Below are 17,734 nucleotides of genomic sequence, written 5' to 3' on the forward strand. Positions count from 1 at the left end.
GCACGTCCTGCACAGGTACCCAGGCACATGTTTACGTAATGTAAGAGACCTGCACGTCCTGCACAGGTACCCAGGCACACGTTTACGTAATGTAGCAGACCTGCACATCCAGCACAGGTACCAAGGCGCACGTTTACTTAATGTAACAAACCTGCACGTCCTGCACAGGTACCCAGGCACATGTTTACGTAATGTAGCAGACCTGCACGTCCTGCACAGGTACCCAGGCGCACGTTTACTTAATGTAACAAACCTGCAGGTCCTGCACAGGTACCCAGGCACACGCTTACGTAATGTAACAGACCTGCACGTCCTGCACAGGTACCCAGGCACATGCTTACGTAATGTAACATACCTGCAGGTCCTGCACAGTTACCCAGGCGCACGCTTACGTAATGTAACAGACCTGCACGTCCTGCACAGTTACCCAGGCGCACGCTTACGTAATGTAACAGACCTGCACGTCCTGCACAGGTACCCAGGCACATGCTTACGTAATGTAACAGACCTGCACGTCCTGCACAGGTACCCAGGCGCACGTTTACGTAATGTAAGAGACCTGCAGGTCCTGCACAGGTACCCAGGTGCACGCTTACGTAATGTAACAGACCTGCACGTCCTGCACAGGTACCCAGGCACATGCTTACGTAATGTAGCAGACCTGCACGTCCTGCACAGGTACCCAGGCACATGTTTACGTAATGTAGCAGACCTGCACGTCCCGCACAGTTACCCAGGCGCACGCTTACGTAATGTAACAGACCTGCACGTCCTGCACAGGTACCCAGGCACATGTTTACGTAATGTAGCAGACCTGCACGTCCCGCACAGTTACCCAGGCGCACGCTTACGTAATGTAACAGACCTGCACGTCCTGCACAGTTACCCAGGCGCACGCTTACGTAATGTAACAGACCTGCACGTCCTGCACAGGTACCCAGGCACATGTTTACGTAATGTAGCAGACCTGCACGTCCCGCACAGTTACCCAGGCGCACGCTTACGTAATGTAACAGACCTGCACGTCCAGCACAGGTACCCAGGCACATGCTTACATAATGTAACAGACCTGCACGTCCTACACAGTTACCCAGGCGCACGCTTACGTAATGTAACAGACCTGCACGTCCTACACAGTTACCCAGGCGCACGCTTACGTAATGTAACAGACCTGCACGTCCTGCACAGGTACCCAGGCACACGCTTACGTAATGTAACAGACCTGCACGTCCTGCACAGGTACCCAGGCACACGCTTACGTAATGTAACAGACCTGCACGTCCTGCACAGGTACCCAGGCGCACGCTTACGTAATGTAACAGACCTGCACGTCCTGCACAGTTACCCAGGTGCACGTTTACTTAATGTAACAGACCTGCACGTCCTGCACAGTTACCCAGGCGCACGCTTACGTAATGTAACAGACCTGCACGTCCTGCACAGGTACCCAGGCGCACGCTTACGTAATGTAAGAGACCTGCACGTCCTGCACAGGTACCCAGGCACATGCTTACATAATGTAACAGACCTGCACGTCCTACACAGTTACCCAGGCGCACGCTTACGTAATGTAACAGACCTGCACGTCCTGCACAGGTACCCAGGCGCACGCTTACGTAATGTAACAAACCTGCAGGTCCTGCACAGTTACCCAGGCACATGCTTACATAATGTAACAGACCTGCACGTCCTGCACAGTTACCCAGGCACATGCTTACATAATGTAACAGACCTGCACGTCCTGCACAGGTACCCAGGCGCACGCTTACGTAATGTAACAGACCTGCACGTCCTGCACAGTTACCCAGGCACATGCTTACATAATGTAACAGACCTGCACGTCCTGCACAGGTACCCAGGCGCACGCTCACATAATGTAACAGACCTGCACGCCCCTGTACAGGTGCCCTGGAACTTCAAAACAAACATAAATAAATGGTGTGAAAGCTTACAGGTTTTCTGAAAAGTCTCACTTGACAGTTACATCTTACATTTTCCTCACTTCTGTGTTTAGGGCTATATTGAGTTCAGGCACCAGGACTGATGAGGACCAAAAGGGGAAAAAAAAAAAGTAAAATCACTGCTGGTTGGATGGCATTTTAAATTCTGGGCTTTCCTGACCTGCGTGCTGTGGGCTTTGCAGAGTTGTCAAATAACTGGGCTGTACATTCTGTCCAGACTTTATAGTTGGATTCAATGGGATAACTTAATTGGTGACAGGTGTTTACTCCGTCTTACCTGGAACTAGAATGCTAAAATGTCATTTTAATGCTGGCAGCTATGAGCTAAGTGCCATAGAGAGCCTCGGCTGTGTATCCCATGTGTTATTTGGGTCCAGGTGGTTCCAGGTTTGCTTTTGATCCTTAGTAACAGGAAGGTTGTTGAGGGAACTGAAAGTCCCATTAACCTAAGGATAAGGCAGGTTAAAACTTGTAGAGAAAGACATCACTGGTTAAATGTGGACCATCAGCTTCTCTTTGTGCCCCAATTGACCTCCTCCTGGGTTGTTTGTGGTTGAGATATAAATCAACAGGGTGTTATAAATTTTGAATAACCAAAATTGTGATAATTATGTGGGTTCCAGAGGTGGTGATTTTGTTATTCCAAAAATCCTTTGTAGTCTGTATTGTACTTTGTATCAGGACAGCCTGAGTTCCTGTGGGAAAGATAATTCCTTAGTATTTTCAAAATACCACCAAGTTTTAGTGTTAGGAGTCCTTTCCTTCAGTGTTGATACAGTTGCAAAGGAAACTATAGATGGTGCAGATGGGTTATAGATTCTGTATTGTCCTTTTCTCTTTCAAAGAGTCATATGGGATGATGTAAGACTACAGAATTGAATTTAAGGGATTAGATAAGAAAACCCATCTGTTCTTTTTAATTGTAGTTTACTCATGGTTAAGTCCCTTGAGTATAAATGATCTAGTGCTAAATTCTCTCATTTATGGCTTTTTATCCTTTTCTTGTCTTTGTGTTTTGCAGAATGCTATCTTCCTTGAGAAGTCAAATTCTCAGGATCAAGAATGTACATTTCCTTCCATCTGGATTCTAGGTAAGCTGCATTACTTCAGTAACTTTGTGGCTTTCAGTCCTTTTATCAGACAAGGAGAGCAGTGGAATTTTAGTGAGAATTCATTCACGTACTCAGCAGATGCTTATTAAGCACCAACTTTGTACCTGGCATTACTTTATATGGTAGGGAAAGATCATCAAACAAAACAAAACAACCTTGCCATATTTTGGCAATACACAATAAACTAAATAAAGTGGGGCCGGGTGTGGTGGCTCAAGCCTGTAATCCCAGCACTTTGGGAGGCCAAGGCGGGTGGATCACGAGGTCAAGAGATCGAGACCATCCTGGTCAACATGGTGAAATCCCATCTCTACCAAAAATACAAAAAATTAGCTGGGCACGGTGGCGCGTCCCTGTAATCTCAGCTACTCGGGAGGCTGAGGCAGGAGAATTGCCTGAACCCAGGAGGCGGAGGTTGCGGTGAGCCGTGATCGCGCCATTGCACTCCAGCCTGGGTAACAAGAGCGAAACTCCATCTCAAAAAAAAAGATAAAGAAAAGAAAAAGAAAAAATAAAGTAAAGTGAATTATATAGTATGTAAGGAGGTTGTTTAGTGCCATGAAGAAAAGTAAAGCAGACAAGGGGAGTAGTGAATGCTGGGGCATGAAGACTATTCATAACTTTAAACAGGGTGATTAGGATAGACCTTCCTCAGAAGTGACATCTGAAAAAATATTCTTTGAAGGGATTAGGGGAAATTCATCCACACACCTGGAGGAAGAACGCTATAGGCAGAAGATAGAAAGGGCAAAGGCCCTTCAGGGAGTATGTCTGGGACAGCTAGGAAGCCATTGTGGCTGGATTATAACATGCCAAGAGAAGAATAATATAAAAGGGTGTCGGAGAAGCAGTGACAGGTTAGCTGGGCTGCTCAAGTTGGCCTCTTGGGCTATTGTGAAAGTAAGAAATGAGTGGTTTGGACTGGAGTGGTAGCAACAGAAGCTGGCGAGAAGTGGTTAGATTCTAGATGTGTTTTGAAATGGAGCCAACAAATTTGCTGATGGAAGAGAGCGGGATAACTCCAAGGTTTTAGCCTGAGGAAGTAAAGAATGAATTTGCCATAAACTGAGATGAGGCAGGTGATAGGTGAAGTAGATCTGGAATCCAGCCGTGGTATCAGTCCTTTGCTCACTGCCTTTGACTAAAGGCAAGAACAGATACATGCCATTTAGCTCTGTAAACTCAATGTAATAAAAGGAAATAGCAGCAATGCTTGTGATACTTCAGTCTTTGAGGATTGAGATTGTGACAGTGACAGAGTGTACTCTGCTCTTGTAGTCTAAGGAATTCTTGTGTGATACTGTGAAAGTTACCTGAAAGATGCACTTTGGACCAACAGTAATTTCTAGGACAGTTCATAGATCGTGGAGATACTGAATATTTGAAATGTGGGATTTATAACCAGTATATTCAGCATAAGCGTTCTGTTTGTTTAGCTTGTCTGCTTCAGTCTCGACTTCTCTGTTCTCATTAGCCTTGCAGTGCGTTTTTCTCCCGTTATGTCCCTCTGTGGTCACAATACTACATTTCTTGTGAATCTGTGTTTTGATTCTGAACAAACTGCCTACTCCCACCTCATTTAGTTCTTTCTCTTTTCACCCAAACTAAATTTTAGAACAGTTCTGAGTTGACGTTTGAAATTATCTTCTTATATTTATGAATAGTTTTACTTATTGCAGTAAAAGAAAATAAAAGTAGTAGTCTCTGTGCCTTTTGCAAGGAAAGCATACCAGTTGCTAAATGGAAACTGGAAAACTGCAGTTAACAGATTGATGAAACAGAGTGTTATCTATCATCTCGTTACCCAGAGGTAACCATGTTAGTACCATGTCTTTTAGATCCTTTTGAATTCCTGTTTTCTCTGAGTGCAAGTGTTCATTTGTGTTCTGGCCCATTACATTTATGAATATGCTGCATTCAGTGAGCTTTAATATTGTTTCCTTTACAGATAGGCTCCATCTAATAGCTAGTTTCTTAGATACTGGATCTTTTTGATAATTGAAAGAACTGTGTACCTTCTCCCCAGGAAAATGCACATACACTGAACATTTTTGCTGTCAATTTCAAAGGTTTCATAAATTACCTAGGAGTCTGTGGATGCCAAGTAAGAACTCCTCTGCTAGGTTTGAGTACCTACTGTGCCAAGCACCGTTCTAAACAGTGTGAATGAAATGAGCCAAAAATCCTTGTCTCTTAGGCGCTTACGTTCTGTGGAGAAAAACAAAATAGGAAAGGAGTGTTGTTTGTGAGTCAGCTGGGATGGAGGTGTGGTACAGTTTAGAACAGAGTGGTTGGAAATGACCTCACTGAGAATATGACAGTTGAGCAGAGATGTGAATGAGGTGAGAGAGAGAGCATTGAGGATTCCTGAAGGAAGAACCCTTCAGCCAGGAAGAGATAGCAAGTATAAAGACTCTGAAGTGGGAGTGAGTCTGGCTTGTTTGAACAACAGCAAAGACTCAGGGTGACTGGAGTGCAATAAATAAGCAGTGGAAGAGCAGAGAAATGGGTCAGAGTAGCTACTAGGAGTCAGATTTCTTAGGAGCTTGTAGGTTTCTAAGAGGAGCAGTTTTGTGGAGTAGTGAGGGTTGAATGTTTGATTGGAGTGCGTTCCAGAAACCTTGGAAGACAAAAATGGGAGACAATGAACAGGTTTATTTATTTTGAAGAGTTTTACAGTGGAGAGGAAGAGAGAAATGGGACAACAGCCTGAGTGTGAGGCAGTTGAGAGATTTTCTTGTTGATTATGCTTTTGTTTTTTAGAAGAGAAATAATATTGGAATGGTCCAATAGGAGAGAATAAATTGATAATGCAACAGAGGGAGGGTAGAATTGCCGGAGTGAAGTTATTGTGAACAAGGGAGGTATCAGCTGGAAAGGCTGTCCTTAGATGAGTCAGGGAAGTCTGTCGTCCTTGGTAGCTGAAGGAAAGCTGCAGCACATGACCACACTTAGAAGAGTTGGTTGAGGTGGTGGGAGCAGGTGGAAAGGATTTTGGCTTTTGTGTATGTGTTGTTTTGCTTGCTTGCTTCCATTTTCATAGTAAAATAGGAAGCAGAATTGTCAGCTTATAGTGTTAAGGTGATAGATGGGAGGGTCTGAATGTATGAGGGCGAGGGTCAAGCATGAAAAGATCACTGAAGAGTTCAGTGTGAAGGATAAGGAAAATGGCTTTTTTCTTCCTTTTGTTTCTGTTTAGTCTATTATTGGTAGTTGGTAACTGCATTGACACATTAGTCCCTCTGAACTCTCTTGAATCAACCCAACTTTTTTAAAGATACTTGATCCTTTAGGTATTTCTGTATGTGTCTATCCCTCTCAACCACAGAATGAGAAGGAAGAAAACTGTTTTTTACAGCTTTTCCCCATGTAAAGAAAAGCCCATTATAAAATCTGTGTTCCAAGCCTAGGCTTTTATCTGTAATCAGTCAGGATTTTTCTTTTTGAGCAAGTTATGTGCTTAGGTGATCATATCAGAGCAGAATCTTAAGCCCCTTTGTCATAATAATAGTGATGGTAAGAGCCAACACAGAAGGCTTGCCAGGAGAGTCATAGTTTCTGTTATTAATCCATTTTACAGATGAGGAAATGAGGCACACGGTGGTTAAGAAACTTCCCTCATATCACCACTAAGAAGAAGGAGTCATCGAAACCTTCCTTTTCTCTCTGGGCACCGGGAATTCTAATGGTCGTTAACTACCTTCCTCCAAGCTGTCAGCAGAAGGGACTCCAGAGAGAGTCATTCACAGTCCCTTTTGATTTGCCTTCTTCATGAGCAGGCATAATAATTATTCGTCCTGTCTCGATTTCTCAGCCGAAGCAAGGAAAGGAGAAGAGCTCTTGCTTTGAAATCACCCAGGTTCATGGAAGAAAGAGTTTTTACTTGTAGTTTCCCATATATATTGCTGATCAGTTTTATATTAGCAAAGAGTAAAAGTAAATCACTGATTTCAAGCCATGTAAAACCTAGAAGACTTAGGGACTCTGATACAGGATTTGTCTTGTCTGCAGTAATTTTAATTTTGAGAATTCTTTTCTTAGTTGTAGGAATAGAAATAATATTTCTACTTTGTCTCACAGGGTTGGAAATATCAAGTAAGGAGTTAACGTAAATGATGCTGGAAACATGTAGAGGCTAAGGACTGGAACAGATGTCTCTTCCAAGTTCTTACCAAGAAAATGACTGTGAGGGCCATGATGGGTCAGGAAGACCAGCGGAAAACTCCCTAGGAGACAGCCACAGAAAATGTTCACTTCAGAAGAGAGATGTGATCAGAGAACTCAAAGAAGGAAAATATATAATGTATGCCCTCGGAAGGGTAAAAAGATTTTTATTCATGTGCATGAGATTACTCAAATAGGTGATCATCTATACCAGTGCCTTGAATGCAAGCAAAACTTCTGTGAAAACGTAGCTCTTATTATGTGTGAGAGAACCTATACTGGAGAGAAACCTTATCAATGTGATATGTGTGAGAAAACCTTTGTCCAAAGCTCAGATCTTATTTCACACCAGAGGATCCACAATTATGAGAAACCTTATAAATGTAGCAAATGTGAGAAGAGCTTTTGGCACCACTTAGCGCTTTCAGGACATCAGAGAACACATGCAGGTAAAAAATTCTATACGTGTGACATCTGTGGCAAGAATTTTGGTCAGAGTTCTGATCTGCTTGTCCACCAGCGAAGCCACACAGGCGAGAAACCGTATCTCTGTAGTGAGTGTGACAAATGCTTCAGTAGAAGTACAAACCTCATAAGGCACCGAAGAACTCACACAGGCGAGAAACCATTTAAGTGTCTGGAGTGTGAAAAAGCTTTTAGTGGGAAATCAGATCTTATTAGCCACCAGAGAACTCACACTGGGGAAAGGCCCTACAAATGTAATAAATGTGAGAAAAGTTACCGACACCGTTCAGCCTTCATTGTACATAAAAGAGTTCATACTGGGGAGAAGCCCTATAAGTGTGGTGCCTGTGAAAAATGCTTTGGCCAGAAATCAGACCTTATCGTGCACCAGAGAGTCCACACAGGTGAGAAGCCGTACAAATGCCTGGAATGTATGAGAAGTTTTACTCGGAGTGCCAACCTAATTAGGCACCAGGCGACTCACACACACACTTTTAAATGCCTTGAATATGAGAAGAGTTTTAACTGTAGCTCAGACCTTATTGTACATCAGAGAATTCACATGGAAGAGAAACCACATCAGTGGTCTACGTGTGAGAATGGCTTCCTCTTAGGTATGGACTTTGTTGCCCAACAGAAAATGAGAACTCAGACAGAGGAGCTGCACTACAAATACACTGTATGTGATAAAAGCTTCCACCAGAGCTCAGCCCTTCTTCAACATCAGACAGTACACATTGGTGAAAAACCATTTATCTGTAATGTGAGTGACAAAGGTCTTGAGCTTAGCCCTCCCCATGCGTCAGAAGCCTCAGAGATGTCTTGACCAGGCAAGAAGCTGCAATACTAATATTAAAAATTATTTATGTATCAGAGACTCATTAAGAGAAAGACCTCCTAGGCAAATCTCAGACTTTGCTCAGAGCTCAGAATTCAATGGGGACCAGAGAGCCTGCAATTGGAAGTATGAGAATTTTTTTGCCCAGAGAGCTGCCCTAACAGAACACCTTATCCATCAACTCCAATGAGAAATCTACAAATGACCAGAGTGTTTGAAAACTTTCCATCTGAGCTCAAATTTGATAACTCACAAGAGGATTCATCCAAGTGGGAAACCTTACAAATGCACTGTGAGAGAGCTTTCCAGCCGTGCTCAGCCCTCCTCATTGTAAGAGAATTCACACCGGAGAACAATTTTTTAAATGCCTTCAGTGTCAAATTGTGCTGCAGACAGTATGAACATCTCATTGGCCCTCAGAAAACCCTCCCTGGGGAGAAGTCCCAGCAAGTGTGAAAAAAGCTTCTAACAAAATTCTGACTTTCTTACCCATCAGAGAAGCCATACTGGTGAAAAACTGTATATTTGTCTTGAGTATGGTAAAAGCATTCATTGGAGAGCCTTACTTGGGTTTTTACCCCCCAAAAAACCCAATCTGAGTAAAGACTACAGATGTCTGAATGAAGAGTGCTTGTCAGTGATCAGCTCTTGTGGTACATCAGGGAACTCACATAAGTGAAAAAAACCCATAAATACCTTGAGTCTGAAAAAACCTTTTGTAGAAACTCCTGTCTTATCGGGCCCCAGAAACCTGTTCTGCAGTGAGAGATTTAATTGTGGGTGAGAATCTGTGTACATATAATACGTATGAGAAAAACTGTTTTCATAGTTAAGTTGACTCATGGTAGAGATGACGTTACATGAAATCAGTATGAAAAATAGTTTTTTAGATACCCAGAAGCTTGTTCTGGAAGGAGCTAGGGCAGGTCAGAGGAGACCTGATGGGTAACTCAGGTAAAGATACTTTTCTTTTATCTGAACCACTTAATGATTGCTTTACTTTTACTTTTTAAAAAATTCAGAAATCCAATAAAGGAAAGGACTGCAACCTTATGATAGAAGGTCTGGCATGTGTTACTGTTGGGGGAAAGGAGTATATTGGCTTTGCCTTGGTTGATATTTTTATGCTTGTCTAGGATGGGACTCGAGTGTTGATAGTAACGTGGCAGTCTTTTTTTTTTTTTCTGACAGTGAAATGAACTAAGAAGCTAGGGAGTAGCTATCCTAGATCAAAACTAGGATCCCAGATCCTGACTCTCCCAGTAGTTTTCCCTTTGCAGGACCAATCTTATAAAGAGACAACCTACTCAGCTTTTTACTTAGTGTCACTTGAGGCATACTCTGAAAAGTTATTTCCCCTAAAATATCTTTCAAATTATTATAGTATTTGAAATTTCAAGTTTAGAAATTCTTTTTGACTCAAAGTGCAAATTTCATATAATGGTTATGATGTTTTTAGTGTCTGTATTTTTGTGACTTATCTCTTTCAGCAATAGATACCCACAGTCAGCTCCTAGTAAAATGTCTAGAGAAAGACTGAAAGAAAAGTTTATAAATCTGTGTAGGTGTAGAGTAAAAACACATAATGATGCACTACTAGTATAAGAATTAGGCTTCTTGGATTTTGAGTATCCTAACTCCAAGCCTAGTGTTCTTTTCACTCCGTTATCCTGCTGTTCGTAGCAAACAAGACCCATAATGATACGTCTTTCATTTATTTCAGTTCTGCCAAGGAAAGAGAAAATACCTTTTAATCCCAGGGAAAGGATTGCAATCACCACATTATAAGGTATATATTTGGCGTGGAATGCAGAATTCTAAATGCTAGAAGGGAAAAGTAGTTGGCAGATTAATCAGAGGCTTAACGATAAGCACTTGTTTCCATCTTAAAATATAATTAGAATTGTCTTTAGTGATCCGTAAAAATGCTATAATTAATCCAGAGATCTGTCAATGGCCACATCTCAGTTTTTGTGGCCATTGACAGATTTAAAGACGTTTAATACCAATATTTCAGATTCCTGTAGTATTTGGGACTTTGCAGACTAGTGAATATATTTTGTTGCTAGTCCACATCCTCTGGTTTTGGTTTGATTTGTCCAAGCAGATCCCTGAACTTCACAAAGTGTTGCCATTTGGAATCATGGAGTTGGCGAACTGCTACACGGCTGCCTTGTGTATGGCTCTAAGCCTTGATCCTCATGACTGGTGGATGGCCATGATAATATTAGGGCCAGTAAATATAGCTCATAGTGAAAATAAGGAATCTGATTCTAGGGTATTTTTCTTTTAGAAAAATATCTTGGAAGTTTATTTGATCTGACATGTTTTCATAATTTTTAGAAATAGCTCTTGTACCATGAAAAGTTGCCCAGTATGAAAGGACACACAGGATATATTTTTTTCTCTTTGGTGAAAATCATGCCTATTACTAGTATATGTTTGACATTTGTAATATACCTAAAGTAGTATTGGGTGTGAGGCGTGGTGGTGATGAAAAGTAGTCCTTATGGCTACTTGTTAGTCATTAGTGAGAACGTGGAGAAGGGGTCCAAGTCAGTATTAACAGGGCAGTGACTTGACCCTTCTTTCAACTAATGTTACTGGTGGTTGTCTCTAGGTTTTAAGTAAATTAATGATGGACCCTCCCTCAAACAGAGAACTTTTGGGGGTATGAAACAAGACTGACGGCTTTTAACTATGGGAGAAAAAGGTGTTGGTATTATTCATATAGCATAACCTGAGGTTGGAGAGGACCACTTGGGAGCCTGTTAACCAAAACTAGAAGGTAACTTCTGGGATGGACGGAGGTTCCCCTGAAGCAGTGCCAACCTAAATCTACCTCAGGTAAGTAGTTAGATTAACTTTTTCAAGACTTCAGACCAAACAAGACAACTTGTATTCAGTCGATGTATTCCTATGCTTTAATGTTTTTGTTTGCCCTTAATTCTTAAATAAACATTTGTTCTGAAAAACTCCATTTCTGTCTCCACTGTACTGAGAGAAACAGCATTTTCATCTACACTTGCGTTAGAATAAAGCGGTTAAAAATGCGATGCGTAGAGCTGGCGCTAGAGATAACCATTGGACCATCTCTGTAATTCCAGCAGCTTTGGATGCTGAGGCGGAGAGGAACAGAAGGAATATTGTCTGTGCTCCGCTGTGGACATAGGGTCCTTTTGGAGCTTCTGCACTGCGTTCCATAAATAGCACAGGGAGGGCTAGTAGTTTGAAGTGACCACATTTGGGGCCCTGCTGAAATTCAGTAGCAACAAAACCCACCTATGGTTTTTTGGGTAAGCGACAGCCTTAAAATTAAAGAAAATTTTGAATGTATAATTCCCAGGTGAAATTTACATGTGGTTGCAGTTCTTCCCCCTGCCTTACCATTTGCTGAATGAGGGCAGCATGGAGGTAGTGTAAAGTAGTCGCATTAATTTACCTGCCGTTACAAAGTTTGGCCTAGTTTATGTCTGTCCGCTCCACTAACAGAATACATAGACCCCAGAGTTTTAAGTGGCTTCCTTTTGAGGAGAGGATAAGAGGAAGTATGACGTGGGTGAAATGGGAAAGGGAAAAGGTGCAGCTTTGTTTGTTTCTTCCTCCTGAGGTTCATTTAGAGTTGTGTAAGTAGAACGAGACTTGCATCCTTTGTGCTTGTTTTTCTGATTTAAAGTGATATCACTCTCAACATTGAAGTGGACTGTTGTGAGAAGCATTTCTGGGAAAAATACTGTGACCCCCAAAAGTAACTGAAAGAGAAATGATGCATGCCCCAGTGTCTCCGAAGTACAAAGGGGAAAGTGCTGTCCAGGACACACATACGCCACAAGCATTAATTGAGATGCTCTTTACAGTGTCTATTGAGAAAAGAAACTTAGAGTGCATTTGAAGCTCCTTCATCCCCAAAACATCAGCTCGTGTCATCACTTTACCCAGGCAGGGATTTGGATTTCAAATGAGAGAGAGGCTGAAAGCAGTTACCACTTGGAGAGGGAATCCTTGCATGTGGCAAAGGAAACTTCCAAAGTCAGGGTCTAGGGGTTCCATTGGTAGTGACTGATGATGTCAGCTAATTAACGGTTACAGCCTAATGAGAGAGAGAGGACTCTTGAAGTAGCTGCCATTGTTTGTCTTTTGTACCCACGTTCAAACTCTGCAACCCTCTCATTCTTAAGGACTCTTAATTGCCTTAATTTGCCTGGGAGTGTAGCATTAATATACCTGAAAATGAGAAGAAGCCTTTTGTGTGGAATTCTAATTGGACTCTACTGTGGTTTTTACATTCGTCCCCTCCAAAGTTCATGTTGATATTTGATCCCCAATATTGAAGGTAGGGTCTAGTGGGAGGTGTTTGGGTCATTGGTAGATTGGTAGGCTGAGGAGGGAGTTAGTGAGGTCTCGCTCTGTTAGTTCCTGAGAAAGCTGGTTGTTAAAAAGAGCCTGTTACCTCCTTCTTTCCTCCTCCACTCCAAAAACTTTATAATAACCAATTACTACTCAGGATTCTAAGATGACTCACAGGATTCCTATTCACTGGTGTTCACACTGTGTAATCCCCTCCTCTTGAGCATGAGTAGAACCAGTGAATACGGGTCACTCCCTTGGTTAGGTTACCTTTTTTGACAAATGTGATTGATGAGGTAGTTACTCTGTGATTACCTTACATAAGGCTCCACCCTAGAAGACTGGAAAGAGATTCTCCTTCTGGCCTTGAAGAACTAAGCTTCCATGTTGCAAAAGGGCCTGTGGAGGAACCCAGGTAGTAAAGACTCTGGGTGGCCTCTGGGAACCAAGAATTGTTCCGGGTAGACAGCTGGTACAAAAATGAGAACTTCAATCCTAGAGTTGCAGAGAATGCAATTCTGCCAATAACCGGTAAGTCTGGAGAGTCCCAAGTCTGAGATATGATTGCAGTGGCTGGATTTCAGCCTGGTGAAACCTCGAAGAGGACCCGACTAAACCCAGACTCCTGAACAATGGAAATTGTGAAATAAGAAAATGCTGTTGCTTTAAGTAGCCAAATTGGTAATTTTGTTAGACAGCGATAGAAAGCCAGCACATCGACTAAATGGACAAATTAACCCTTTATTTTATTGCTAATTCTCTCATAGGGGAATAAAATCTGCCTTCTCACTACACGTGAAGACATCCAGAGAGAAAAAAAGTGCTTCTTTCATTAACTGCTTATTCAAGTTAGTTTGATTTGTTTTATTGTTCCCTACTTTTTATTTTTAAAATGTTTATGCCTGCAGAGTAGATGAAAGTTCCTGTGGGTTCACTGTTAATATTTTGTCACATTTGGTTTATACTGTACATAGAGTTTTGCTGATTTTTTTTTTTTTTTAAGCAGGATCTTGCTCCTTCTCCCAGGCTGGAGTACAATGGCATCATCTCCGCTCACTGCAACCTCAACCTCCTGGGCCCAAGAAATTCTCTCACCTCAACCTCCCAATAACTAGGACTACAGGAATGCACCACCACACCTGGCTAACTTTCTTTTGTGTGTGTGTGTAGAGACGGAGTTTTGCCGTGTTAGCCAGGCTGGTCTCAAACGTCCTGACCTCATGTGATTCCCCCCACCTCGGCGCCCCAAAGTGGTGGGATTACAGGCGTGAGCCACCTGTGTCTGGTCATTTTTCTGATTTATTAAAAGTAGTTTGCAGTCCACAGGACCCGTCACTTCTCAGTACTTCAACATGTGTCTCCTAAGTCTAGAACATGATTACATGTTACCACACGTGAGGTAGGTAGTGGGTCCTGCACCTTGGATCGTATCCACGTGACCTCAGTGCCTTTACTGATGATGCGGCATTTGAGCAGTTGGCTAAGAGGTTTATATCAGAGGTCTCCATGGCAAAAGTACATTCTCCCCTTTGTAATTAATAAAGGATATGTAGTATTCTTTTAAGAATTGTGCATGTTTTTTTTTTTAATTTTTATTTTTCTATGGAGACAGGGTTTCTCCATGTTGGTCAGGCTGGCGTATTTCAGTGGGTATTTTTTGCATTTCTTTTGTTATAAGTGAAGTTGAGTACTTCTAAAAATGTTTAGTGGCAAATCGTATAACTTTTCCTGTGAATTGTTTGTCATGTCTTTTGCCAACTTTTATTGTTTTAAAAAAAATTCCTCTTTATTTTTAATAGCTTTTTATATTAGGAATATTGATTATTTATCTATGATATATTTTGCAACTACAGTTGTCCCTCAGTATCCATGGGGATTGGTTCCAGAATACCAAAATCCATCACTGTTTAACCTTATCTAATCAAATGGCGTCGTATTTACATAATGGCCTACGCACATCCTCCTACAAACATAAAATCATCTCTACATTACTTACAATACCTAATACAGTGTAAATGTTATGTACACAGTTATACGGTATTGTTTAGGGAATAACAATAAGGGAAAAATACATGTTCAGTACAGATGCAATTATCCTTTTTTTCCCAAGTATTTTCAGTCCATGAATACAGAGAGCCTATTTGATGTTTTCTAGGTGTTGGCTGCTTGTGGTATGTTTTGCTATGCACAAGACTTTTTAAAATGTAGCTGCTATGTTAATCTTTTAGTGTATCTGGATTTCAAGTCATTGTTACAGAGGCTTTCCGGCTGTGGCTCACATCTGTAACCCCAGCACTTCAAGAGGCTGAGGTGGGTGGCAATCACCTGAGATCAGGAGTTCGAGACCAGCCTGACCAACATGGAGAAACCCCGTCTCTACTAAAAATACAAAAAATTAGCCGGGCATGGTGGTGTGTGCCTGTAGTCCCAGCTACTTGGGAGAATGAGGCAGGAGAATTGCTTGGACTTGGGAGGGAGAGATTGCGGTGAGCTAAGATTGTGCTATCGCGTTACAGCCTGGGGAACCAGAGTGAAAGTCCCATCTCAGGAAAAAAAAGGCTTTCCTCACACTTTGAGTATGAAGGACTTCATGTGGTTTTCTGTAACTGTGAAGTTTTATGTTTTAGACATTGCCATTTCTTGAAGAGGTAGAAAAAATGCCTAGAAGCCTTCCCACTGGCCAGGATCGAGTTCCATGTCCATCATTAATCCAATCTCAATGGACTAGAGAATGCCATGGACTCATCTGTTTATATCTGTTGTTCCCATGCCAGTTCCTATCCAGGTAAATAAAATTATTATTGGACAAGTAAGGATGGTCCTGGTGCTGGGGATGAATCAGCTCTATTTGAGATACACAGGCTCTTTGGGGAAAGCGTGAATACCTAAACAAAATCAGTGTTCTTTTAAGAAAAGAGAACGGGAATCCCACCGTCCATTTCATTCCCAGTCTCTTGTCGTCTTTGAAACTCTTCTTATGCTGAGTTCATTCAGTTCCATTCTACTCCGCTTACCATCCCACAACACGTACAGGTGCTTCCTCACCCAGGGCATTGTGGGAAGAGGCAAAGGGGATGGGGATGAGGTATATATTCGACAAGTCACACAGGTACTTGGCAAAGTCAGAATATAGAAAGTCTCATTTCTGGGCCATCATTAGCGTTCCTTTGGCAGTGACCTCAGAGATAGGTAGCATGGTCTCTGAGTGTCGGATGTTGGTGATTTTCATTTGTCTGCGGGCTGGATGTTTGGCTCTCACAAAGCTCTGGGGGCTTGAACATGGCAACTATTTTCTGCTTCGTTACTACCCTTGGGGCACAAGAATATTGCCCAGGCATGGTGGCTTATGCCTTTAATCCCAGCACTTTGAGAGGGTGAAGCAGGGAGATGAGGTCATGAGATCGAGACCATCTTGGCCAACGTGGTGAAATCCTGTCTTTACTAAAAATACAAAAATTAGCTGGGTGTGGTGGCGTGCACCTATAATCCCAGCTACTTGGGAGGCTGAGGCAGATGAATTGCTTGAACCTGGGAGAGAGGTTGCAGTGAACTGAGATCATGCCACTGTGCTCCAGCCTGGCAACAGAGTGAGACTCTTCAAAAAAAAAAACAACAACAATTTTTTTTTTAGGGTCATCAATATGCATTAGTTTTCTACAGCCACCAGAGCAAATTACCACAACCTGGTGGCTCAAAACAATGTAAATTTATCTTCTTCCAGTTCTGTACACCGGAGGTGTAAAATCAAGGTGTCAGCAGGGATACTCTGGCACTGAAGGCTCCAGGGAAGAAGGTTCCTTTCTTGTCTCTCAGCTTCTATTGGCTCGCAGCAATGTAACTTCAATCTCTGCCTCTGTCTTTCATGACTTTCCTTGTGCCCCTCTCTTTCTCCTCTTCTCATAAAGACTCATGTCATTGGATTCACCTTGTGTTAACCCAGGATAATCTTACCTTGAGATCCTTCACTAAATTACATCTGCAAAGACCCTTTTCCAAATAAGGTCGCATTTACAGGTCTTAGCAGTTAGGACTTCGACATATCTTTTGGGAGGTCACCAACCCACTGAGTCGTGCTTTACTGACTAGGTATGCTGCAAAAGGTCTTTTCTCATTTTATGTCTCTGCCTGAAAATGAACCCAATTCCCTTTCCTTTAAGGCCAAACTGACTTCACTGCCATCTACTCACAAGCCTGAGGGAATTCCTCCGTTTGCCAACAGTTCTTCAAGATGTTTTTCCAGACACAAACATCTTGAAAAGGTGTTTGATCATCATGAATATCAACCTCAAAATTTCTATTCCACTATTCATGATGAGCCAATGCAATGATGACAACCCTATTATTTTGCCATTTGTTTTGCTTGGGAATGGGTATTGGCTATAATTCTAGTCAAGAAGTATGAGGCAATGTCTGGGGGGAAAGGTTGTGTTTAGTTCTTATAGAGCTTTCCTCTTTATCTTCCTTTGGCCACTGGATGTTGCTGGGTTTAAAGTAATGCTTTGATCTTCTGGGGCCAACCTGACGACGAAGCTGACTCACAGGATGGCAGAGCAGAGTGAGCCAAGGAGCCATACGTCTTAATAACATCACTGAGCTGCCAAATCATCCGACCCGAAATCTACCCTACTTTGGGGATTCTGGTTATGTGAAGTAATGCATTGTGTTATTACTTAGTCAGTTGAACTGGGGTTTTTAATTACCTGAATCTTAGAGCATTCCCATGACATATCATGAATCTTCTCCTTTTACCTTCTGTGAAAAACCCTTTCTTTCGGATAGTAAAACAAACAAACAAAAAGACCCTTCTTTCTCATTCTTTAGCCATATCATTGAGCATTGATTAGCTT

At 42.1% G+C, this 17,734-nt stretch overlaps 1 protein-coding gene across 2 annotated transcripts in view; it reads left to right on the top strand.

Moving 5' to 3' along the window:
* Positions 1-11,520, top strand: part of ZNF322 (zinc finger protein 322) — a 26,055-nt gene extending 14,535 nt beyond the window's left edge. Inside the window, exons 3-5 of one of the 2 annotated variants that reach the window (XR_004742250.2) lie at positions 2,983-3,052; positions 7,154-10,329; positions 11,275-11,520. Coding sequence is in view for 1 of the 2 variants with exons in the window: in XM_035297291.2 (XP_035153182.1) it covers positions 7,320-8,528 (1,209 nt within the window). In the remaining variant the exon portion in view is untranslated. Of the gene's footprint in view, positions 1-2,982; positions 3,053-7,153 lie in introns of both variants that reach the window. The other variant, XM_035297291.2, reaches the window with a different exon arrangement.
* The last annotated feature ends 6,214 nt before the right edge of the window (positions 11,521-17,734 follow it).

The sequence above is a fragment of the Callithrix jacchus genome, chromosome 4 (assembly GCF_049354715.1).
Source record: "Callithrix jacchus isolate 240 chromosome 4, calJac240_pri, whole genome shotgun sequence".
NCBI classification, from domain to species: Eukaryota; Metazoa; Chordata; class Mammalia; order Primates; family Cebidae; genus Callithrix; species Callithrix jacchus.